A 24,585-nucleotide genomic window follows, 5' to 3' on the forward strand; every position below is an offset into this window, starting at 1 on the left:
AACAGTTTCACCCATTTCTGGTTTGTGATTTAGCCATTACAAATGGGCTTTCCTGAAGCATTGGTCTGATTTTTTTGTGTGACATTTTTTCTTCTTTCAAGTATATAAATTTAAAAAATACTAAGATAAAGGAAACAAAGTAATTCCTAACATTTATAGTTTAGAAGAAGTGCTACAAGTGCTTACAAAGTTCAGCACATCCTGTACCCAGAAGTTGGTTTCTGTTTATTGAAGTATTACTGTATTCAGTCATCTTTATTACCTGCTGTTGTCTCCATGGGGCTCCTGACTGGCCTCTGCAAAACTGCCCTCCTGGAGCAATGGTTCTTGCCAGAGTCACTTAGCATCAGCAGGTTCATGTACTGGATTTGTGATTCATTTTTCTCTCTGAATGCTGATTGTTACTTTTGTTTCTCTCTTAGGTGGTAGTTGACACAGCACAGATAGAAAATAAAGAAGCCTATGCCCCTCAAATCAGTTTAGAAGGCTCCAGAATCGTGGTTCAAGTCCCCTCCACATGGTAATGTGACCCCTACATTAACACAAACCTAAGCTCTGATAGAAGTATGCACATCTTTGGAAAGATTGCTGTGTTGTGGACAAACCCCATGCTGGCTGACAGAACCCATGTTCTGCTTGTACAGGTTTATGGGTAGTGGTGGTGTGTTAGTGCCATGTCATGATTACCAACCCATGATGAGGAAGCCAAGTCTCACAGACCAATAACGTAACTAAAATGTTATATACTCATGAATCATAATGAGCAATATTGTCTTTCCTCTGTTACTGTGTCCACAGCTTATAAACAGTGTATCATTTTCTCTAAGTCATCCATGTTTCTGAAAAGCTGAGTCTAGAACATAGAATTCCTTCTCCTTTGTCTGTTCCCGCAACAACCCTAATGATCTCAAGTTCATGTCATTACATACTCAATGTTACTGCAAATCAGAGGACAGATTAAACCATTTTAATTTTTATTTTAGTCTGTTTTTTTAAGAGAGAGGGAAAGGGAGGAAGAAAGGGAGAGAAACATGGATCAGCTGCCTCTTATATGCACCCTGACCAGGAATTGAACCTGCAACTGAGGCATGTGCCCCAACCAAGAATCAAACCTGCGACCTTTTGCCAACCAACTGAGCCACACTGGCCAGGGCTGAACCATTTTTATTTTTAATTATATAACTATATTTGTAAACTTATAATAAAGTATTCCTAATTTATTAAAACAAAAGCTCCTGCCCTGACTAATATAGTTCAGTGGGTTGGACATCGTCCCACAAACCAAAAGGTTGCCGATTCAGTTCCCAGTCAGGGCACAATCCTGGGTTACGGGCCAGGTCCCCGGTTTGGAGTGTGCAAGAGGTAAATGATTGGTTTCTCTTGCACATCAATGTTTCTCTCCCTCTCTTTCTCTCTCCCTTCCCCTCTCTCTAAAACTTTTGTTAAATAAATAATTTTTGTTTAAATAAATAATTTAAAACAAAAGCTCCTACAAATCAGTAAGAAAATGGGCATGGTATATGAACAGGTAAATCAGAAGACATATGGTCAACAAATACATGAAGTAAATGTGTAACATCACCTAATAAAGAAAAGCAAAGTAAGGAAACAATATACTATCGTGTCCATCATGTTAAATTATTTTAAAATAAAAATACTACATTTTGAGCCAGACTATACAACAACAGGCACAGAAGTTGTTGAATAAATTACACAACCTTTCTGGACGGCTATTTAATATATCATAGGCCTAAAATATAAGATACTGACCTCAGCAGTTCCACAGTTCCTCCTGTAGGGATTTATCCTGGTGATCTCCATAAATTCAGCTACACGTATCAACATCATAGCTTTATCAGTAAGTAGCAAAAATTAAGCATCTATCAGAAGACTTTTGCTATTAAAATTAGAATGTGAATGAATATTTAACTGTATAGAATATACTTAGCCTTGGCTGGTGTAGCTCAGTGGATTGAGTGCCAGCCTGTAAACCAAAGGATCACCGGTTCAATTCCCAGTCAGGGCACATGCCTACGTTGAGGGCCAGGTCCCCAGTAGGGGGCGCGCATGAGGCAACCACACACTGATGTTTCATTCCCTTTCCCTCTCTCTAAAAATAAATAAAATCTTAAAAAATATTTTTAAAGCATGTCAATAGGAATAGATAGAGATAATGAAGAACAATGGCACTGTTGGTGCCTGTGTGAACTAAAGTGAGAGCTGGGTAATGCAGATAATATTTAAATAATTTCTTTTTGAAATGTGAGAGTCCAGTGGTAGATCCTGCCCAAAGTTTTAGAACCAGTTGATATATCAAGTAGGGGTTGGCTGTTCACTTCCTGCTCCTAAATCTCCCATATACGAGTTTCTCCCCAACCAAAACTTTTAATTTGATTGTTCAGATGGTATACCATTTCCTGAAATGAACAATTATTTATATACATATTTTTATTCATATCAAACAATAAATTTAAAGCTCACTTTTCTGTAAGATTTTTGTGTTCCCTAATTCTTAATTTGTTTTTCAAGTCAAGTTCTTACTGAAAAATACTTAATTTAACCCGGATTCTCATTTTGAAGAAAACTTTTGGACAGCTGAGTGAATATTAAATAGCTAGTACTGAAATGGTAACACTTTAGTTTACTTTCAAAACTGTCTATTTGGTTGATTTCCTTTGTAATTCATTGTACCTCCATGAAATACCTTCTGGTCTATGATTTCTTAGGCTCCCTCTGCTGGTAGCTTTTGGTAAAACACAAAGTTTTCTTTTGTTATTTCTTTCAAATTATGAAATATGTGCTTATTGATACAGACAAAATCAAACAGAAGTGATTATTCCACCTTCAGGAAAATGAAATTGTTAGCAAAGTCAGTCAAGAATTTATTACATCTTTTGCTGCCAAATTTCTTTTCCAAATGAAGTAATACTTTATTTAGATTTTTAAACTGTCGTACTTAAGCTATCTATTTGTCTTTCAACAAACACATACTAAATACCTAGTATGTGACAAACACTGCCTGGGCTCTGATAATTTCATCATGAGCAGGAAAGACAAGGTCCCTGCTCCTAACTGATCTGACTTTGTAATGGGAACTGGGAGGAAAGAGCTACTAATAAGATTAAGAGTTAAGTTGAAAAACTGGCAAGTGTATGAAGGGAGTAAGAGTAGAATGATGTCATATGATAGAGAATAACTGAGATAGAGATGGGTAAGGGAGGCTATTTTGGATGAGGAGATCAGTCATGAAAGGCCTTTTTGAGGATGTGACATTTAAGAGGAGCTGGCCTTGCAGAGAGTAGATGGGGAAATCATTCCAGGCAGAAGGAATGGCAAAGGCCTGAGGAATAGCCCAGCATGGCTGGGGAGATACAGTTGGTGATGATGACGGGGGTTGGGGTAGGAGATGATTTGTAGAAGCCAGGACTTGCAAGGTCCCTAGGAGATTTGGGTTTTTTATCTAAGAACAGGTAAAGGGTTTTAAGCAAGTCTGAGGAATCTGTGAAAACAATAGATTTAGCCTCTTAAGGGCACTGCTCTCAAGATCAATGAATAAAAGTGCCAATTTGTTGGTTTTCTGAAAGAGAAATTATCATCACAGGAACTTTAGTACTCCTTTCTGCATGACCAGCAAATGCTCTCCTTGTGTGTGACCGAGCCAGATCACAAGCAGAAGTTGGCTTGGGAGCACAGAACAAGTGTGTCCTAATTACAGCAATTTCAGGCTGAGGGAATTCGGTGCGTGAACCTTGGCCAGGTCCACTGGCCAAGATTCTCTCCCAGGAGTCCAGGGGCTGTTGGGGTATGGTCAGAGTTGCCTTGTTGCCTTTTCCAGTGTTCCTGAAACTGGCCAGCTCACAGTTTCCTCCCAAAGTCGTGTTGGAGAGTGCTATTGTCTTCTTAGGGTAGTTTCAAAAGTGCTGCTAAAATGGGAGCAGAGAATTGGGAAAGGATCTGGAGGGGAATGTGGGACAAAAAGAAGGTGGTTGGTGAGACTGGTTTGTTTGCCAAAGTGATTAACACAGGGGAGAGATGGGGCGATTGCATGAGAGAGGTCCTTGGGAAAGCCAGAGGGTGGCCTGTAGCATCTGGGGAGGTCAGCCTGTGATAAGAGCAGGGCCTGTGTTCTGCTGGGACGGGAGGGTTTTGCAGGGTGTGTGGGCAGGGGCACAGGTGAGGTGGTGGAATCATTGTGACGGGAGATGGAGTAGATCTCATGTTTATGTGTTTCTCAGTTAAGTGACAGTTGAGATCAATGGAATGAGCAAGGTGGCAGGGATAGCAGAGCTTTGAGGAGAGACAAGGAGGGGTGGAGCAGTCACATTGGAAAAGGAAAAACTTAACTTATGGGAGGGTCATGTTTGTTGCTTACCTGAAATTTGCAGTGAGTCCAGGGCACATACTGTGAGGGTTTTTTCTCCTCTGTTGACCCTCCATTTCTTGGGTACAGGTAGGTGTAAAGTGCTGTAGAGGAAGGGAGAGCCAGGGGTGTCATGGAAAGACTTTGCAAAGGTGTAGATGTTGTGCCAGACCATAGAATCTCGGCAGTGTAAGGAGGAAAGGCAAGGCTGGAGCTGGTGTTAGGCACTGGGAGGGCATTAGGAACTCTAAAATTGTTAGAAATCCATGGACACTCCAGATCCTTTTGCTTCCTCCTCCTTTTGCAGAGCAGTAAGATCCAGTGTTAGCCCTGTCATTCTCTAAGTGTTCTTATAATTACTAATTTTTATTCAGTGTAAAAGTACATAAAAATTGTAGCTTTTTGTATGAGGCCTGCTTGAAACACCTTTGTAGAGAAGTGCAGCCCAGACTAACTCAGCGTGGTTTGTGCCTAGGTGCCTGAAAGAAGACCCTGCTACCATGTCCCTGCTGCAGAGAAGCCTGGATCCCGAGAAGACCTTGGGTCTCGTGGATGTGCTCTACACGGCTGTGCTGGACCTCAGCCGCTGGAGGGCGGGGAGGTTGGTGTCCCTGCTGGTCCCTGGAATTGGTTTGCATTCAGGTCCACACCAAGGGACAGTGTAACCACATACAGTTTAATATGTGCTCATGTCACTGATAGTATGTGAGCACGTAAGACAAGAAAGAAAATTTTTTGGTGATTTTTTATTTTGGAATAATTTCAAACTTACAGAAAAGTTACGAGAATAGTCCAGCGAATTGCCCTGTGCCCTTTACTCAGACTCTTCATTTTTTAAAGATTTTTGCCTTCATTTGTTTTATCATTTGAGAGTAAGTCCATCTAAAGGACTTTTAACCCAATTCATATTCTCTTTATGAACTAGGAGCAAAGCAGTGTTTAGAAAATTTATTCATGTCCTGCATGAACCTTATATCTGAAAGCAGCTGGCAGTTGCAAGATTATCTCTTTGTCATTTGTTAACTTTAGAATAGGTAGGGACCTTCAACATCTAGCCATGTGTCCTCCCCCTTTTCTAAACTTGAACTCACAGAGGCCCAGAACAGTGCGGTGGCTTATCCACGGTTGCACCAGCCATCCACCACCTAAGCTCCTACCCAGTGCCCTGTCTCTAGGACTCTCTTTCAGCCCTGGAAAAGAATTCTTGGAAATCTTTGGAAGTGACAACCACATGTTCTCGGCACTGTCTGTAAATTACTTCCAAGGACAATGGTGCTGCCTAGTGTCCTGAGTCTTGGCCACCCACCCCTTTGTTGTGTAGATTTGTCCATTGTCCCTCTGCTGGATCTGCCAGACTCAGTCTCTGTCCTCTAGGCACACTCAAGTCTCTGCCAGTTGTGGCCCCCACTCTAGCTGTGCTCTGCTTTCCTGTTCTACAGTGGGAGAGTTGATTTCTACACTGTTGATTTCTTTGTAATAAATGTAGATAGCAAGTACTTAAATTGTGTTCACGTAAAGCTCTCAGGTGTTCATTTATTTTTCTATAAAATAAGTGAACCTACTACCACCCAGTGAGGTCTTTTTTGTTCATAAAGTCTTTCTAAGAGATCCATTTCATTGTCCAGTTTGTAAATTTGTCTCTTTTTTTTAATACATTTTTGTTTAAATAGGGAACAAGCTTTACCCTGCATTCAGATCCAGCTCCAAAGGGAGATCTGTGATTTTGGGAACCAGGCCGACCTGCCTTCTGGAAATGGAAACAAACCTTCAGGTGGTCTGCAGAAGACATTCTCCAAACTGACATCCCGGTTCACCAAGAAAGCTTCATGTACCAGCTCTAGCAGCAGCACAAATTATTCCATCCTAAATACACCTTCCAAAAACATCTTCATAGCTGGGTGTTCTGAAGAGAAAGCCAAGATGTCCAGTAATCTTGATTCAAGGTTACAAAGCATTTTGAACATTGGTAATTTCCCTAGAACTATGGACTCTTCACAATCGGCTCAGAATTCCAATAATCAAATGGCCAATGGTTTTCTCATGGAGCGGCATGACAACTTTCTGCAAGGGGATGACGGCAAGGACGAGAAGGGTATGAACTTACCAACCGATCAGGAAATGCAGGAGGTTATAGATTTTCTCTCGGGCTTTAATATGGGCCAGTCACATCAGGGCTCCCCATTAGTGACAAGGCGTAATTCTACTGCTACAGCCATGGTGACTGAACAGAAGGCAGGAACCATGCAGCCACAACAGCCACCACTGCCGGTGCCCCCTCCACCTCGACCACCCCAGACTGGGGCACACACACCTCTGACACCCCAGCCAGGCCTGGCACCTCAGCAGCAGTCCCCAAAGCAACAACAACCCCAGGTCCAATACTACCAACACCTGCTCCAACCCATTGGACCACAGCAGCCCCCCTCCCAGCCTCGGGCCCCTGGAAAATGGGTGCATGGCTCATCCCAGCAGCCAGCACAGCCTGTTGGAGTGGGTCTGTCTCCTCTTGGCCAATGGCCTGGCATATCTGATCTCAGTTCTGACTTGTACAGCTTGGGTCTGGTGAGCAGCTATATGGATAATGTGATGTCAGAGGTTTTGGGACAGAAGCCACAGGGACCTAGAAATAATACCTGGCCAAACCGTGACCAAAGTGAAGGAGTCTTTGGAATGTTGGGAGAGATTCTGCCTTTTGATCCTGCAGGTATGTGAGCCCCACTTCCCACCTCAGGGTTTTAACATAAGTGTAATCATTGAGGACTTCATAGGGCTATACTGCCACAGTCTTACTTGTAAGGGAAAGTGACTTTAAAGACCCTTTCTCACTGTTTGATGGCAAATATGGGGCAGATCCAGCAAGGAAGGAAGCAGTGAGAATGAGGCTGAGAAGGTAAGTAGAGCTCTTTTTCTCAGTGTTACAGAGGACAGGATTGAGGCATAAGAAAAGTTACTTGAGTGGCTCAAAGTCCCACAGTACGTGGGCCCCCATCTGGGCCCTCCCATTCATGGACACCAAGACAGCTGGCCCTTGGTGGGCTACTTTTTCCTGTTCTGTGATTCTTCTTGGCCTAAACTCTAGGACCTATGAAAGGTGGTAGGGTACCTTCTTACCTTCATAAAATACGGCTTCTCCTGGCTTAGACAGTGTGAAAATACCACCTGAGTTATCTTAGGAAATTAGAAAAAGAACTTAGAAACAAAACAAAAATAAATTAGGAGGAGGCATTAATTAAGGGTAAGAACCACAATTAATTAAATTTAAAAGAAAAACATAGTAAAAGTTGTAAATAAATCTAAAAGAAGGGTCTTTGGAGGACCAATAAAATAGATAAATCAATTTATTATAAACCTGATTCAGAGAGAGCAAAGAGAAACAAGATTAGGAAAGAGGAAGGAGACCTACTATAGGTATAGGAGAGATTAAAAGAACTTTATTATATTACTACATATGACTTGATGATAACACATTTAAAAACTGAATGGAAAATGGATTTTTTCCTAGTAAAATACACATTAGCAAAATTGTACCAATAAGTAGAAAACCTGCCTGGTTGTATTTCAGTAGAAGAGATTGGGAAGGTAATTATGAAGCCAACATGATTTTTATCATAAACACTTTATGAGGAACTTACAAAAAGCAAATTATAGTGCATCTTAATGAGTATGGATGGATGTGAGAAAATTCAGCAGCTCATAAAAGAGTAATATGTTATTAAACCTGGTTTACTTCAGGGGTGCAGGGCAGCTCAGTCTATAAGGAAACTTGCTACTACTGTCCAGCAGTCCATTAGATCAACCAGTTATGAGAAAAACTCACATAAGGATAGATGCTGTGAAGACATTTAATAAAAGATAGCAGCAATGCTTAAAAAATAAATCCCTCAAAGTAAAACATGAACAAAAAGAAATTCCTTGAATGTAAAAAAGACTACCAAAAGCCAGTAGCAGGTAGCACTTTATACAGTAAAACAGAATTCCAGTTAAAATCAGATGGGGTGGCAGTGTCACTACCAATAGCATGTAACTTTGTCTTGAACTTCCTAGCAAATACAGCAAGACAAAAAACAAGGGAAACAAGGCATAAGCTTTATAAAAGGATAGATTATAAAGTACATGTCTTTGCTGGGAATAGAATTGGCAAAAAAACCCTAGAATGAATAAGCAAATATGGTGAAGTGGGTAGATGCAAGATAAATATATAGAAATTAATTACTTTTTCCTCTAATTTAGCAAAGGGTATACAGAAGTGAAAAATATATTTCATTCACAAGGAGTGTACTGTGAAATACTGTAAATAAGTATAGTGAATATTTACATAACCACCAGGAGAGGAGATTCCCTAATAAAACAACCCAGCATTAACTAACTGTTAAAGGGCAGAAATGTTTTATGTCTTCTAAAAATTTCAAGCTGCTGCTCATACTTTCTTGTTCTTGCTTTCCTTGGGTGGGTGGATGTGAGAACCCTGTAGCCTGGGGCACAGGAACAGCAGACAGTTCCGCCTGCTGTGGAGGAGCAAGCCCACCTTGGCACTTGCTGGACCAGGCGTAGCAAATTTTCTTGATTGCCATAAACAGCCTGTACATGTTTTCATGGTCATGTAATTAAACCAGAGTATAGATGATATTTGGCAGAATTATATCACTATTGATACCTGTTGAGGCCCAGACAGGCTTTATGTCCATAGCCTGTGAATCCTACCAGCTTTTCCTTCTGGGTGTTCCTTTCTGACCTTTAAGTCTTTAATGGAGCTTTCTGCAGACCCTACCCTAAGGGCACTCCACTGGACAGGTGACTCACAGAAGGCACTCTCTGGATAGGCAGGCATACACACAGCACCTGGAGGCCTGATTTGATTCCTGGGATGACCTTGATTTCAGCCCCTACTCTCCAGTCTTGCAGGATGGCCCGTTTCACACAATGCTCCCATGGTAGTGCCCTGAGAACATGCTAACAGTGGGATTGTGCTTTACTGTCTTTCCCAACCTGAAGCTAAAATGTACACACTATTGAATCATACTGTTTGTAACCCATAGATATTTCTCTGCCGTAGCTTTTTATTTGACTCTCTCTCTCTAAATACCTTCTGTGCTGTTTTTTTCTCCCACTTGTACTTCCCTGCACATCCTTACTCAGCTCTGTCCAGGATGTTTCCAGCCATCTCTTAACACTTTCTGAAATCTCATGTTATTCTTTACCACTCTTACTATCTTCAGACTAATGAGGAGGTTTTCCACCTGCTGTCCAGGAAAATACTGGATCAGAGTTGGGCTGAGTGGGAATGGCATATGTTCTCTATCTGACTGATCCTGATGCTTTGATAATTTCCAGGCTGTCAGTTGGCGAAGTCATTATCTGATTTTCCAAGTTGTTACATACATAGCATTAAACCTTAGAAATTTTTGAAGTATTTGTCTTTAATGTTTAGTCATGGATAAAACACAGCTTTTGTGTTGTGTTTTTCTGTCTTTCGTTCACATTGAACCTGCCTCTGTCCTGGGCATAAGTCTTCCTGACAGTCCCTATGTGTACATCATATGTGACCTTCAGATTTGTGTGCCAAAGGCCCCGTCTCACCGCTGCAGACTGCTAGGCAGATCCTGCAGCCAACTCTGGGCCACAGGCCTGGCAGCTCCTCACCATTTTTCACTGTGTATGTGGCTAGCACATCCTCAGAAGGTAGTAAAGGAAAAAAGGCAAATTTGGCTCCAAACCCTGTTAATCCTTTGTCTTAACACAGTGGGTTCAGACCCCGAGTTTGCACGCTATGTGGCTGGAGTGAGCCAGGCAATGCAGCAGAAGCGGCAGGTCCAACATGGTCGCCGCCCAGGCAATCCCCGGGGACACTGGCCACCCATGGACGATGCCCATCGAACCTGGCCTTTCCCAGAGTTCTTCACAGACGGGTGAGTGCTGGGTGTGGCAGTAAAGCTGAGTTTGGGATCCAGGTGTTCCCCAGGTGGGCTTTGTGCACCCTTATCAAGCAATTGAATTCTAAGCCTGCATGTGAGAGTGACACATGGTCAGATCTTCAGGGTCCAGTTTTGTGATTAGCTGTGGGATGCCAGGTGGCATTATGTGTCTCTGTAAACACGCCACTGGTGTAAAATTGATTTTCAAGACAGACTCCTCTGCCCTAGACAAGGATCTTGCTTGGTAGTATTTGTAAAGTAGTTGCACATTTAACATAGTCTTTATGCTGAAATGAGCATGGCTGTGAATCCCGTGGGATTTATGAAATGTGACCCTTATAGCCTACAAAAGGCAACGGTCAATGGTTCAGATTCCAATATATGGGGAGAATTGTGGATTTCCATCATTTAAGATAATCAGGGATTGATTTTGTACATCTCTTATTGCTACCTGGTTAATAAATCTGATCACCTAAAGACCACCTCAACTTTCTGTTTGCTCTGAAATGAATTTCATATGTAAATCACAGTCTTCTGAGACGAATAAAGGACAGTGACACAGATGTGTTACAATTGACCCTTGAACAACACAGGGGTTAGGAACATCAACCCGCCGTGCATTCGAAAATCTGTGTATAATTTAAGTTGGCTCTCTGTATGTATGGATTCCTAAGCTCGGATTGAAAATACAGTTGGCCTTAAACAAGACAGGTTTGAACTGTGCAGGTCCACTTACACACAGACCTGTGTATAAGAGACAAGAAACCACTATTTGGTTGTGAGCTGAGTGCAGGGTAAAGACTGTTCTTTTAGAGCTTGGGTGGGGGTTGAGGGGTGGTCTCAGGCGGTCCAGCCAGTGTCCAGGCTGGCTAGGGGAGGCCTGGGACCAGCTTCTCTCTTTGGCTTTCAGGGATGGTCTACACAGTGGCTGGTCGGGTACTCAGGGAGACTCAGCCAGCTCAAGCGATGAGACGTCTTCCGCCAATGGAGACAGCTTGTTCTCCATGTTTTCAGGACCTGACCTCGTTGCTGCTGTCAAGCAGAGAAGGTATGAAGAGATTCCTAAATCACAGGACAGAGGGGCACATGAATGTGATCCACAGTTTATCCCTCTGGGAAGCTCAGGAGCCCCATTGTCCCCAGGTGGCCTTGTGTGGGAAAGGCAGAGGGCTTTTTCTGGCAGTGTCTTGCCGAGGCCTCCGTGGGGCCACCACACAGGCTTATAGTTCAGGTGACTTAACATTAGGTTGTTCTTTTGCTAGCAGAACAGTTTCATGCTAGTGATAGCCAAAAAATGCCAGTATGTCAGACAAGGGAGGGTTCTGAGACAGGGTCTGCTGATATTGGTCTGTGCCTTGGCAGCTCTTTGTGTGGGGGGAGCAGGACCAGGACAACCCAGTTCTAATCAGGACTAACTAACAGGCTTTGCAGCCCCAAACAAAGACTTGGCCCAGACTGACCCTCAGTTTCTTTGTCAAAGTGGATCTGCATAAAATGGTCTTTGAATGGTATTTCAAAGTTGAATAAAATAGTAATATAGTTTATTCAGATCTAAGAAGTTTTCAGAAGTAGTTACAAATTAAAATGGGCCCTGAAATAAGAGGAGAATTTGGTTACAAAGAAGTATAGAGACTTTGTGGGTGTGAGGAAGCTAAGGACCAGAGGTGGCAGTCTAAAGGATGTGGGCAGGAAGTAGCAGGCAGGGCTGCCTGGGCATCAAGTCATGCTGTGGAGGGGAAAGGGAAGCCAGGTTACATGGCCTTTGTGAGACTGGGTCAGGCTCTGATGGATAAGTAGTGGGGAGATGGAGAGGGAAGGGCACCTGAGTCAGGATGCACAGAGTAGTAACAGTTGTGACAGCAGCGATTGCTAATCAAGTCAGAGCACTTTCTGTGTGCTGGGCCCTGGGTAAGCATTTATGTACATTTTCTCACTCAGTTCTCACACCCACTATATATTTACATTTACATTTACATTTACATTCTAGGACTACCATAACAAGGTACCATAGACTAGTACTAAATTTTTGTATTTAAACAACAAAAATTTATTTTCTCACAATTCTGGAGGCTGGAAATCTAAGATCAGCATGTCAGCAGGGTTGGTTTCCTTCAAGGCCTCTCTGCGTGGTTTGCAGATGGCCGTATTCTCCCGGTGCCCTCACGTCGTCGGCCCTCTATGTATGTGTGTCCTAGTGTCTTTTTTCCTAAGGACACCAGTCAAATAGGATTGGAACCCACCCTGATGACTCACTTTAACTTGTTTTAATGCCTTATCTCAGAATACGCCCACAGTATGAGGTACTTACTGGGAGTTAGGAATTCAACATATGAATTGGGGAGGGGTGACAAATTCAGCCCATAGCAGCCACCTTATTGTATAAGTATTGTTTTACTCCCAATTAACAGGTGAAGAAACTGAGGCTCAGTTAAAATAATTTGTTCATCCATTCATTCATTCATTGGCAACTATCCTATACCAGGGAGACAGTGGTGATGTAGCAGCAAACAAAACAAAGTGTTCTTTCTTTGTTTTGGAATTTATATTCTATTGCAGGAAGGCAGATTAAAAAAAAAAAAGGTCAACTTGGATCAGATGCTGTGAAGAAAAATAAAGCAGGGTGTGAGGGTAGAGATTGCAAGGGATAGGTAGATTTTCTGTTCAGAATGAGTCAGGGAGGCCTCTAATGAGCAGAAAGCTGAACACAATGAGGGAGCAACTGATGAGATATTGGAAGAGAGAAGAATCAAGGATGATAGGCAAGTTTTTGGCCCAAGCATCTATCTGTGTGAAAGAGGGCTCCATGAACCGAGACTGGGAGGACGCAAGAGAAGCAGGGTGGAGCCAGGGGTGGAGTTTAAGACTTCTGTTTGAGACGCGGGAACTTGTAAAGGCTGGTCAGATATCTCAGATATCGAAGAAATCACCTGCAGCACCACCTCTACAGAGACTGCTGTCTGCATGCAGGAGTGCTGACAGACGGATTGACCTGGCTCTAAGCCTACCACATCCTGCCCTTTTCATTCAGCATTATAACACATGTTTTCATGTCATTTGTGAAACTTAACAGCTTTTTAGTTTTTAGTCACATATCCACACTGCATGGTAAATAATGAGTATCTGTTGAATAAATTAACAAAAGGCCAGAGCTGGTGGACTCCGGGCAGCTAAAACAACCAGTACCTGCTCTCATGCCTGGCACCCCTACCCTCGCCCACCCCAGCTATGTGATGGCTTGCAGGAGTGCAGCACTTGGTGGTGACTCACCTTATGCCCTTGCACACTGTGTACCCAAGCCCCGACCCCTCATCTAGAACCAGTGCCCCAGATGCCAGAACCAAGTGGATAGGGTGCCCCCTGGAGGTAAGCGGGGCAGGAAGCTGAGCAACCGCTGCCCAGAGCTCTTGGTTCTTTCAGGAAACACAGCAGTGGAGAGCAGGAGACCAGCACGCTGTCCTCACCACCTCTTCTTACCACAGTGGAGGACGTGAATCAGGTATTGTGGGCAGTGCTCTGGCCACAGAGGGCTGGCTCTGTGGGACAGAGACCATGAGAAGGATTCCAAAGCTGAAGTTTCAAGAGGACCTCAAAGAAATGATGGATTCTTGGTTGTGGTGAACAGCTTTTTTTCCCCATGATTCTGTCTCAATGATTAGCCAGCTCAGCTGACTCAGAGCCACATGTAGAGGAAGTTCTGGGACTATGCTGTCCAACAGGATAGCCACTAGCCACATGCAGCTGTTCGAAATGAAATTAAATATAAAAATTGAGTTCCTCAACTGCACTAGCATAACTGGGGAGTGGCTACTGTACTGAACATTGTGGACAGAACATTTCTGTCACTGCAAGTTCTATGGGACATGCTGTTCCGGGGCTGTGGGAGAGGGAGAGGCTCTCACCCTGTCTCCTAGGTGAGAGTCGGACCAGAGACTGGGGAGGTGGGAAGGATGATAAATTGCCAGAATGCCACTAAGAATTTTCTTCTGTCTCTCAGGATAACAAAACCAAAACGTGGCCACCCAAAGCACCCTGGCAGCACCCTTCTGCACTGCCCAGCACACTGCCTAGCCCAAGCGCACCGCTCTATGCAGTCGCCAGCCCTGGCAGCCAGTGGAACGACACCATGCAGATGCTGCAGTCCCCAGTGTGGGCCGCGACCAGCGATTGCAGTGCCGCCTCCTTCACCTACGTGCAGACCCCACCGCAGCCCCCACCCCCACCAGCACACAAGGCAGCACCCAAGGGCTTCAAAGCCTTCCCTGGGAAGGCTGAGCGCAGGCCGGCCTACTTGCCCCAGTACTGACCAGGCCAGCCTGCCCGCCTGCCCAGAGCTGTTGGGGCCAGTGTCCGCATCCCAGGGCTGACCAGCTGGCACCATCCCCCAGAAGACCAGTGCACCCCTATCTTAGGCAGGGATCCTCGGGGACGGGGGCGGTTGGCAGCTCCAAGTCTTTAAGGCCTTGCTTCTCAAACTTAGGAAGCATCAGACCCCTGGAGGGCCAGCTGAAGACAGGTCTCTGACCCTCCTCAGGGAAATGCTGGGATCTTTGAGCTTAATAAGCACTTCGGGAGATTGTGATACAGTTGGGCCATAGGCCACACTCTGAGGACATGGCTGTCACATTTGTAGTCCCACTTTGTTTGCCACAAAGGCATCAGGCCTGACGACCAACTGCAGAACCGACCATTCTTCTGAAACCTTCCCCCTCCTAACGTACTGAGTGATGACCACACTAGTCACTGTATTTTATAACTATTTTTCATATAGGTTTTTAGTTAAAACATCTCCTCCCTAAAATGCATTGAAGTTTTTAAAATAACAAATATAATGGCTGGAGGTTTGTTCAACACTATTTTTATTTAAGCTTATACAAAATGGGCAACATACAGAAGATTTGCGATCAGAAGCAGTCACCTGGGTTTTCTGTGCCCATGGGCAGTCCTTCACCACCCCAGCAGTCCCAGGGGCTGCAGCCTTTGTCAGATTTACAAAAGCAACATGGTAAAACTGTTGGAGGCGCGTTCCTGATGGTGCTTGGAGAGTTCTCTGCTGGCTGCTGTCTGTGCGGGATAGAGGTGCACCTGTCGCCCTCAGGTCCCGCCACAGACACTGACGGCCAGAGGCTTCAGCACCACTTCACATGTGGGGTGTGGGCAGGGGGCTGCACAGAGACACCGCACGTGAAATTGCAGTAACTTTTGTGAGCTGGCTCAAGACAAACCAATTAAGATGTAGCTAGGAATTAAAGTATTTTCTTAAAAAAAGAAAAACCCACCTCATTTTCAGTTAACATGTGCCATCATATAGATAGCATCCTGTGGATTTAGGGATATTTTCCAGCCAGAATGGATCCAGAAGAATTGAATGGTGCTTAAATTGAGAAATAATAATAAATATATCTATATAGAATAGATACCCCACTGTATATTAATTGAGGTTACAGAAGTTCTTTATATAAAACTTATTTAAATTTTTCATATTTCATCTTTGAAAAAGTCTAATTGAGAAAAATCCATAATATTTTCTGGTATGAAAGTTTGACAGTATTAATATTTTTTTTATATTTTCTTAAATCATTAAACCATTTTAATATATGTTAACTACTAATAAATGGTTTATTCTTTCTAACTCCATATAACCTTTTCCAGCAAAGATTGTAATAACACATTTATGTTCTCATTTTTCTACAGATATAAGTAAATTTATATTTAAAAATACCAAAAAAGAAAATATATATATATATATATATGTATGTATGTATGTATACACACTAAGTATAGAGGGCCCTTAGGGTGTGTGAGCCCAGCCATCTGACTTTCTAGTACTGTGTTGCCAGGCTCTTTCCAGGCCTCGGGTGTTGTCTTGTGCTGTGTGGAGATGCCATTGCTGCCTGTACTTACGATCCTTTCACCGTGGGTTCTGAACATTCACCTCACCATGTTTACAGAGAACTATTTTGTACATAGACATTTTTAGGCACGTGCTTTGCACCAACCCTGCGTGGCTCTTGTCTGTGTTAGGTGTCACAGTGTGTGCACTAATCTCTGTTGAAATTGTTTGTAGCTGTTTGACTTGTAAGATAGTTTCCTATTTCCTTCGGTAATGTGTCCACAGTACCCCGTATTCCGAGTTCTGTTATATTGAAGTACCCTTGTTTTAATAGTGCCTCCCCAAGGCCTCACCCTGGTCAGAGGTCAGTCCTTGATGCCCCAGTGCAGCTGACATCAACATTGCTGATCGTCCCATTCTAGTCTATTTTTCTTAAAAGACATTTGTAATTACATCTCCATGGGCTGTGAGACTGTGAAGCTGTTTGTGTGGTTTCCTGGTAGGTGCTGTGTTCTCAGCACCACCTTGCTCTGAACACTGGTAATTCCAGGTGCTGCGTTTGGCAGAGGAGTCTCTCCTAAGCGCGCGCGCATGTGTGAGTGTGTGTGTCCTTTGCGTGGCCGGGCATGGCTGCCTTGCTCAGGCATCATCAGGACGTTGTGTGAATAGTTAACGCTTCCAAACTGGAACTCTACATTTTGTATCTTACTTTTAAAGCTCCTATAAGTAAATTAACTATTGGCTTTATTAAAAATATACATTTAATAATATTTTTTGTATGTGTTTAAAATGAATTGCAATAGACACAATGTCAAAAGCCCTTCCTGACTCATTACTTTGAAAAGCTGCACCTGAGTTGGTTTTAGGTCAACCTGTCATTTGACTCTGAGACCTTGAAAGGGGAAAGACCCCTGAGGGTATAGGATGAACTGGGGTGGGTGAGCAGGAAGCAAGACGACCTACCACACCTCTTCTACTGGCTTCCCTAAGGCCAACGGTGAGGCCCCTGTGCGGGCAGAGCCAGTGTCTTCGCCTGAAAGGATGCTGGCTCTCTCCATGGGTTGTGGTCTGTCAACATTGACACTCCACCAAGCGTGTGCTATCAGCTGCCCAGGCAGCCCTTCCAAGGTGCAGACTCAGGGGTGAGGTCTCCCACCATCCCACCAACGCCCTTGTGTCTGGCAGAGACCCTACCTCAAAGGGACAAGGGGCACCAATCTCACTGGGTGACACCATCCTGCTAACCAGAAGAATAGACTGTACATTGGGAACCACAACTAGAGGTTGTGGTTACAGAGGAATTTCAACCCATTTTTATTTACAAGACAGCACTTGATTTAAACTTTTTTTCACGAACTTAGGAAATCAGTATGTGAGCATTAATGTATAATCTAAGTACTGTTCACACTTCTTTCTGCTGAGATTCTCAGAAGCTGAATATGTGGACCTGCACCTCAGAACAAGGTTGCTTAGTAACAGCCATGTTGCATGAGTGTGTTAAGGAAAGTTCATATTAAAAGCTAGCTGGAAAAACATTCATCCAAGCACATTCCTAATTTAACACAACTACCCAGTGTCGAGTCACAACAGTGGTGGAAATAGGAGTCTTGTAGCCCTGGCATGTGCTGGAGGGGTAGGGATGGAAGCAGAACATGTTACATCTGAGTCCCTAGAGGGTCCTTGGAGACCTCAGCCCAGCTGAGAAATAGAGGGAGACACAGGGCTGGTGAGAGCCTTGTGAGGCTGTGATGATGGACCCCGGGGAAGCGGCAGGGAGCGGTGTCCAGCTGTAGAAGTGTAGCTAAAATGCAAAATGTCAACCATGGCCCTGGGAGGGGATGGCCCTCTACTGTCGCCCCTGTGGTGATCCGCTTCCTGATCTGGAGAGAATGAGGAAATACACTATTCTGATGGCCAGCTCCCTCGCTACCTAAAAGCCCTGCATGTGGACAGCATTCCTAGCAGACTCCCAACCGCGTGCCTAGGAGTAAAGAAACTCAGACACAAGATCCTGGAAGTAACACATAGCTAGCCTTATGCTTCCACAAGGGTAGACTGGCTGGGCCCAGGCTTGTGTGCATCTGTGAAGGGACTGGATGTGGCTTTTATTGGAAATGAGTTGGGGATATGGGCTGAGGAGGAAGGATTGTTTCAGGAGTGTCATGTTGATTTCAAAGTTTATTAATGTCACCTAGGAGCCAGGGCTGCAAAGGACAAGCAGTCTCTGCCCTAAAACTCAGTCTTTTAAGGGAGACAACCCCATCTTTCCCATCAAATGTCCATCCACGCAGTTTCTTGGGCAGAAATCCTAGAAGACAGTTTTGATTTTCTTTAGTCCCCTCATTCAATTAATCAGGAAGTCCTATAAGTGTAACCTTACATGCATTTAAATTCTACAGTGCTCTTACATCTCCATTGCCATCAGCCTGGTCCTCACCCAGTTCCTGCTCTCCCTCTTTGGCCTCAGGTTTTCCTTACACCCCTGCTACCTCCACATCACCTTGCCTGGTGCAGTGCCCACCTGCCTGTTACTCCCGGGACTGCTCCCTGCTCAAGGCCTCTCCATCAGTTCCCTTGGGCCAGGGGCCCAGCCTCTACCCGGCTTTGCTTTTCATACAGCAATTAGCGCTAGCCTGGAAACACTGGTTGGCATTTACTTGTGCCTCACTAGAACCGAGGCCTCATGAGAGGAAGGAGCAAGTCATTCATGGCCACGTGTCCAGGGTGCAAAACAGCAGGAAACAACTCCACACAAGCCAGACAAAAAGGTGTTGCTGCGGCCAGAGGCAAAATTGTAACATGGAGCAAAAAAGTAGAGCTAGACTTAAGAGGACATTGTCTCTCATTTGGGACTAAAATACATGGTGACCAGAGTGTGTACTACAACCGCAAGGCCAGAATGACATTAGGAATTGTGGATTGGACTCAGTACCTCTTTTGTAAACATTCATTCATTCATTCGTTCGTTTATTTATTCTCGTGGAAACCCACGTCAATGTGCTGCGGGGACTTTTTTTTAAGACCTAACAATGGATTCACACAGAAAACCTGGGCTGACATCCCTACATCCTAAAGCATCGCGGTTACTCAAGACGAGCTCCGCATCCCCCCAGGACACTGATGCTTCCACGCTTACCGCACCTCGAGCGCGCTTGTCCATCCCGAAGCAGAGTAAGCGCACATGCGCACACACATCCACCCCAAAACATGCGGTCAGAAGCGTTTGCAAGAGGGCGACTCTGCAGCCCGGCTGCAACTCGGCTCCGGGACATGCGCACACGTGCGCTCCGGACGTGCCAGCCCACACGGGGACGCGTGCGCAACCCCCACCCCTCACCTGCTTGGATCCCGCCTTCCCCCACTGTAGAGACGTGCGCACCGCCCCTCGCGAGAGTGGGTGCCAGCGCCAGAAGCTGCGCGGAGTTCTAGGGAGGCGCGGCGCCCTAGCCCTCGCCTGCTCACCGTGACTCAGCATCCCCAGTGGGTGCGCCTATCCGGAACAGGAACAACTTAATCGGGGTGGGTCCCCTCGCGTCCGACATCCCGCGGGCTTCTTCAACTCAGGCTGCAAAACCACCTCCACTCCCCCTCATCCCCTCTTCCCTCCGCCTCTGCCTTACCCGGTGATCCCTTGATCTCCAGGTCCTGCCTGACTCTGTCCAGTAACCCCAAAAAGGGCTGACTTACCTAAGTGCCGATGCCTCAGTTTCCCCATCTGTACAACGGGGCTCTTGTTTGGAACATTGCCCACCACAGGCTTAGCAAGCCCTAATTTCGCAAATATTCGGTGGAAGCCAATTGGTTTTCCAAGACTGTGCTAGGCCCTGAAATTAATCCTTATCGAGAGTTAAGACTGTCCCTGAATTTCCTAATTTGCCCCTGCTTTCAGGTCCGCCCTCCCATCCACTCCTCTCTCCAGGGCCAGATCTGCTGAAGACACATCAAGGTGTCTGGCGCTGAAGCAGGGTCTCTTGAACTCTGTGAGTCAGGTTTTTGGTTTTGTTTTGTTTTTTCTCAGATGTGATTAGTCAGCCTCTGGTCGGGGCATATAAGACCCCTCAGAGCTTCACTGCCCTCAGGATTCCTGGGATTCTGCACCCCAAACTCTGAGGTTTGCAGACTTGGTTTGCACAACATATGATGCTGATTGTGGTGATGGTGGTAGAAAACAGTAGGTTTCACTTTTGTCAGAATATGATTACCTCACACTCCAGTCAATGACTGATCACTCTCCCACATACTGAACCTTCCTTGGTGGGTTTCTCCTTACTTCCTCACACAGTTGCTGACACCTGTGCCAAGGGGAGCAATGTTGATGCAGAGGTGGGATTCTGCTACCTCTCTGCCTTTGCCATGCTGCTGTCCTTTTTGTTTGAGATGCCATTCTTGGCCATTTCCACTTATAAAATTCTACCCTGTCAGAGTTCAAATTGATGTTAAAACAAAACTGGGATGATGGGGAATGGCACACAGGATGGGGTTTTGTTTTGTTTTTTAAGATTTTTTAAATTTGTTTTTAGAGAGAGGGGAAGGGAGAGAGAAAGAGAGGGAGAGAAACAATGTGTGGTTGTCTCTCGTGCTCCCCCTATCCAAGACCTGGCCTACAACCCAGGCATGTGCCCTGACTGGGAATTGAACCTGTGACCCTTTGCTTCACAGTCTGGTACTCAGTCCACTGAGCCACACCAGCTAGGGAAGACAAGACAGGGTTTGATTAAGAACAGAGCTCAGCCCTGGCTGGCGTAGCTCAGTGGACTGAGCGCAGGCTGCGAATCAAAGTGTCGCGGTTCGTTCCCAGTCAGTGTGTACATGCCTGTGTTGCAGGCCATGACCCCCAGCAACCGCACATTGAGTTCTCTCTCTCTCTTTCTCCCTCCCTTCCCTCTCTAAAAAAAAAAAAAAAAAAAAAAAGAACAGAGCTCAGTAATCAGGCAATTGTGGTTTGACTCTCTACTTAATTGCAGAGTGGCTGTTTTCAGATTTTCTAATGTGTCTGTTAAATGGGGAGGACAACATAGGGCTGCTTTGAAGGTTGCATAGGAGAAAATTTAGCACAGAGCTCTTGCACAGAGTAAACTGGCAGGAATAGTAACCATGTCAGCTGAACGACTAATAGCTTTCAATTAATAACTATCTTCCTTTGTCTGCTCCTTTTTGTGTTTTCTCTAACTACTATGATTTAAGACCCTCCAGGTAGGAACCTAGTTTTTGCTAATGTAGAAAATCTATGTAGCTTTAGAATTTCAAAATACAATATAAGACCTAAATATTATGGGGAAAATCCAGGATAATTGAAGCTGCTGGGAACCACACAGACCAAACTTCTGAAGATATACGTAAAGGAATGTCAGAAGATGTAACCTTCAAAAAGGCAATAATGAGAGGCCTCATCTTCTGCTTCTTCTTCAGTACCCAAAGCTGCTTCTATGGGTTTTGGTGGGTGAGAGAGGATATTGGAGAAAATAATGTGGCAGTGGCCAGGTGAATACCCATAAAACCTTTGGAAAGACTTGGAGTTGTAAATGGCAGCTCAGCTCAAAACACGGCATCACTGAGAGAAATCACTGGTTCATATACCAGCTGCAGACAGAGGTGGCCCAGCCCAGAAACTAGGGCCCTATGAGGTTCACTCTGGCATCTCTTAGGGGGATCATTCTCTCCATTGTTTTCCTTGACACCAGGGATTGAACCTCAGTTTGTCCTTTCAAAAAGGCAACTTAAACTACACAAATCTGGGAGTTATGCCCTGGCTGGGTTGCTCAGTTGGTTGGAGCATCATCCTGCACACCCAAAGGTCACAAGTTTGATTCCCAGTCAGAGCACATGCCTGAGTGGTGTGTTTGATCCCTGGTTGGACCCCCAATCAGGGCACATACAAGAGGCAACCAACTAATCAATGTTTCTGTCTCAAATCAATGTTTCTCTGTCTCGTTTCGTCTCTCTCTAAAGTCAATAAACAGCTCTAACTAGTGTGGCTCAGTGGGTTGGGCATTATCCCACAAACCTAAATGTCACTGGTTCAATTCCCAGTCAGGGCACATCCCTGGATTTCAGGCCAGGTCCTGGTTGGGGGCGTGCGAGAGGGAACCAACTGATTGATGATTCTCTCACACATTGATGTTTCTCTCCTTCTCTTTCTCCCTCACTTCTCTTTCTCTAAAAATAAATAAAATCTTAAAAAAATAAAATCAATAAACATGTCCTTGAGTGAGAATTAAAACGAAACAAAACAAAACAGAGTTTTGCACTGGCTGGTGTGGCTCAGTGGATTGAGCCTAGGGGTCGCCAGTTGGATTCCCAGTCAGAGCACATGCCTGGGTCATGGGCCAGATCTTCAGTAGGGGGCACACAGGAGGCAAGCAATTGATGTATCTCTTGTACATTGCTATTTCCCTCCCTCCCCCTCTCTAAAAAAAATTAAGTTGTTAAAAAATAAAAATAAATAAATAAAATATTTTAAAAATACAAGTTAAAAGAAGCTGGGATTTTGTGGGGCTGCCACCAGGGTCTCAGAAAAAGACCCTGTTTGGCTGATTTAGGTCATGTGTTCATCTCTGATGCAATCAAGGAGCCAGAGGAAGAAACACAAGGGTGGAGGCAGTGATTTTGGACAAAGACAAGAGATGTGCATCATAGTCACCAAAAACAGCCTATTAGAAAAAGGAGTCAGTGTATTGGTCTAGAAGTCATTCAGGGAATCAGAAGGCAAGTGGATGATATGCAGTGGTTGAGACTGGTTGTCTATTGGATAAGGTTCTGTTCTAAAACACAGGGTTTAGGGGTGGGAGTGCTGTTCTGTGCAGACAAGTAAAACTGGCTTGGGTGGCAAACTCTGGGTGGAGTGTTTCTCGTGCACTCCAGCAGAACAGATGCTATTGAGCGCTGTCACAGTTGTGCTGGACATGGGAAGCTCAGTTACATGTCAGAGTTGATAGTTGATCCAAAACTCCTTTGAGTAAATAAGGGTCATGTGGACAGGGTTGTTCCCTGCAAAGTCCTGTGACCACTAATTTCTTCAGTTTTTAAGCCCTCTCTATTTTTCTTCTTCATCTTTAGGACCCCAGATCATTCTGGGCAAGGTGAGAAAAGCCACTTACAGAGACCAGAGGTGGCATCAACTGCAGGGAGCTGGGAGGTGGGTGGGAAGAAGAACTACACTCGGGACTGCAGCAGGGCAGGGCACACGCCTGGACCTCAGGCTTCTCTGGGGGAACCAGCACTGAAGAAGCTCAACTTGAGTGCCCAGTTTTGGTGCCCCTTCTCCTCTCTGACTATATTCATTCCCTCTCATTCAAACTCTCACCTAGAGTGTGTAATTCAAATGTTCTCAATTCAGTGATGACTCCCAAGTTCTTCCTCCAGCTGGAACTTTTCTCCCCTGCATCCCAGGCATAAACACTCAACTCAACACCTCCACTTAGATGTCAGATAGGTTTTGAAAATTCAACATGTCTGAAACTAAGATTATGATCTTTCCCCCAAAACCTGCATCTCTGCAAGATGTAATGACAATTCCATTTTTCCAGGAATTCAGTTAGAAAACTGGATGTTACCCTTGATCAATCGCTTTCTCTCACCAGGAAATGGTTAGTTCTTCACTCACAATACATCCAGATCACCATGCCCACTCCTACTGCCTTGCCCCAAGCCACCTTTGTTCCTGGCCAGCATTATTGCAGTGGCCTTCTATCTGTTGTCCTTATTTCCTTTCCTGCTGAGTTGTAGGTCTGATCCTTTGTAAAACGTGTGGGATGATGTCCCTTCTCTGCTGTGAACCCTTCAGTGCCTTCCCATCTCTCTCAGAATAAAAACTCAATTTCTCATAATGACTTGCAAGGTGCGTGCAATCATGTTGCCTGCCTTCCCTCTCTGACTCATCTTCTATCACCCTCCCCTTCTTCTCTCCACTCTAGCCAACTTGCCTCCTTCTTCTTCTGAAACATCTAAGCATGCTGCTCGCAGGAATTCTTCGGTTGTTCTTCTCTTTGCCTGAACACTTTCCCCCAGATATCCCATTGGTTCACTTTCTCACCTTCTTCAAGCTTTTGCTTAAACATCACCTCATTAGTGATTTTCCCTTGACCATTCCATTAAAACTTTCAACCCCCGATCCCAGCACCCTTTCAAGCTTTCCTTTTCTCTGTAACACTTACCAGCATCTGACGTACCACATATTTTACTTATTTAAATGTCACTATGTATCCACAGCACCTGAGCACCATCTGTAACACGGAAAGTGTTCAGAGTTGTGTTAAATGAATGAACGAATGAAGCAGCCTGGGCACGGAGAGCTCGGCTTCTGTTCCTCAGTCACATCCAGGCAAGGATCACTGGAGGGCAGAATAAGTGGCCACCCTGTTGCAGGGAGAGACTAGCGGGAGGCCCCAGAGTCAGGCTGCTGCCAAGGTCGTCCGGAGGGCGCTGAGGGCGTGGCCTGGTGGGCGGGGCGGGCCCGGGCGCCTGCGCCATAAAGACCGCTGCTC

The 24,585-nt window shown here is 44.8% G+C and overlaps 1 protein-coding gene across 3 annotated transcripts in view; it reads left to right on the forward strand.

The window, feature by feature from the left end:
• Positions 1 to 16,872, forward strand: part of GARRE1 (granule associated Rac and RHOG effector 1) — a 90,187-nt gene extending 73,315 nt beyond the window's left edge. For all 3 annotated transcript variants that reach the window (XM_045846736.1, XM_045846735.1, XM_045846734.1), the window contains 7 exons: positions 423 to 520; positions 4,836 to 4,961; positions 6,031 to 7,064; positions 10,101 to 10,266; positions 11,183 to 11,320; positions 13,690 to 13,768; positions 14,267 to 16,872. In XM_045846736.1, coding sequence (XP_045702692.1) covers positions 423 to 520; positions 4,836 to 4,961; positions 6,031 to 7,064; positions 10,101 to 10,266; positions 11,183 to 11,320; positions 13,690 to 13,768; positions 14,267 to 14,575 — 1,950 coding nt within the window. In that variant the 3' untranslated portion in view covers positions 14,576 to 16,872. The remainder of the gene's footprint in view (positions 1 to 422; positions 521 to 4,835; positions 4,962 to 6,030; positions 7,065 to 10,100; positions 10,267 to 11,182; positions 11,321 to 13,689; positions 13,769 to 14,266) is intronic.
• Positions 16,873 to 24,585: the final 7,713 nt, after the last annotated feature.

The sequence above is a fragment of the Phyllostomus hastatus genome, unplaced genomic scaffold (genome assembly GCF_019186645.2).
Source record: "Phyllostomus hastatus isolate PE091 unplaced genomic scaffold, TTU_PhHast_1.1 phas_contig_5, whole genome shotgun sequence".
Lineage (NCBI taxonomy): Eukaryota > Metazoa > Chordata > Mammalia > Chiroptera > Phyllostomidae > Phyllostomus > Phyllostomus hastatus.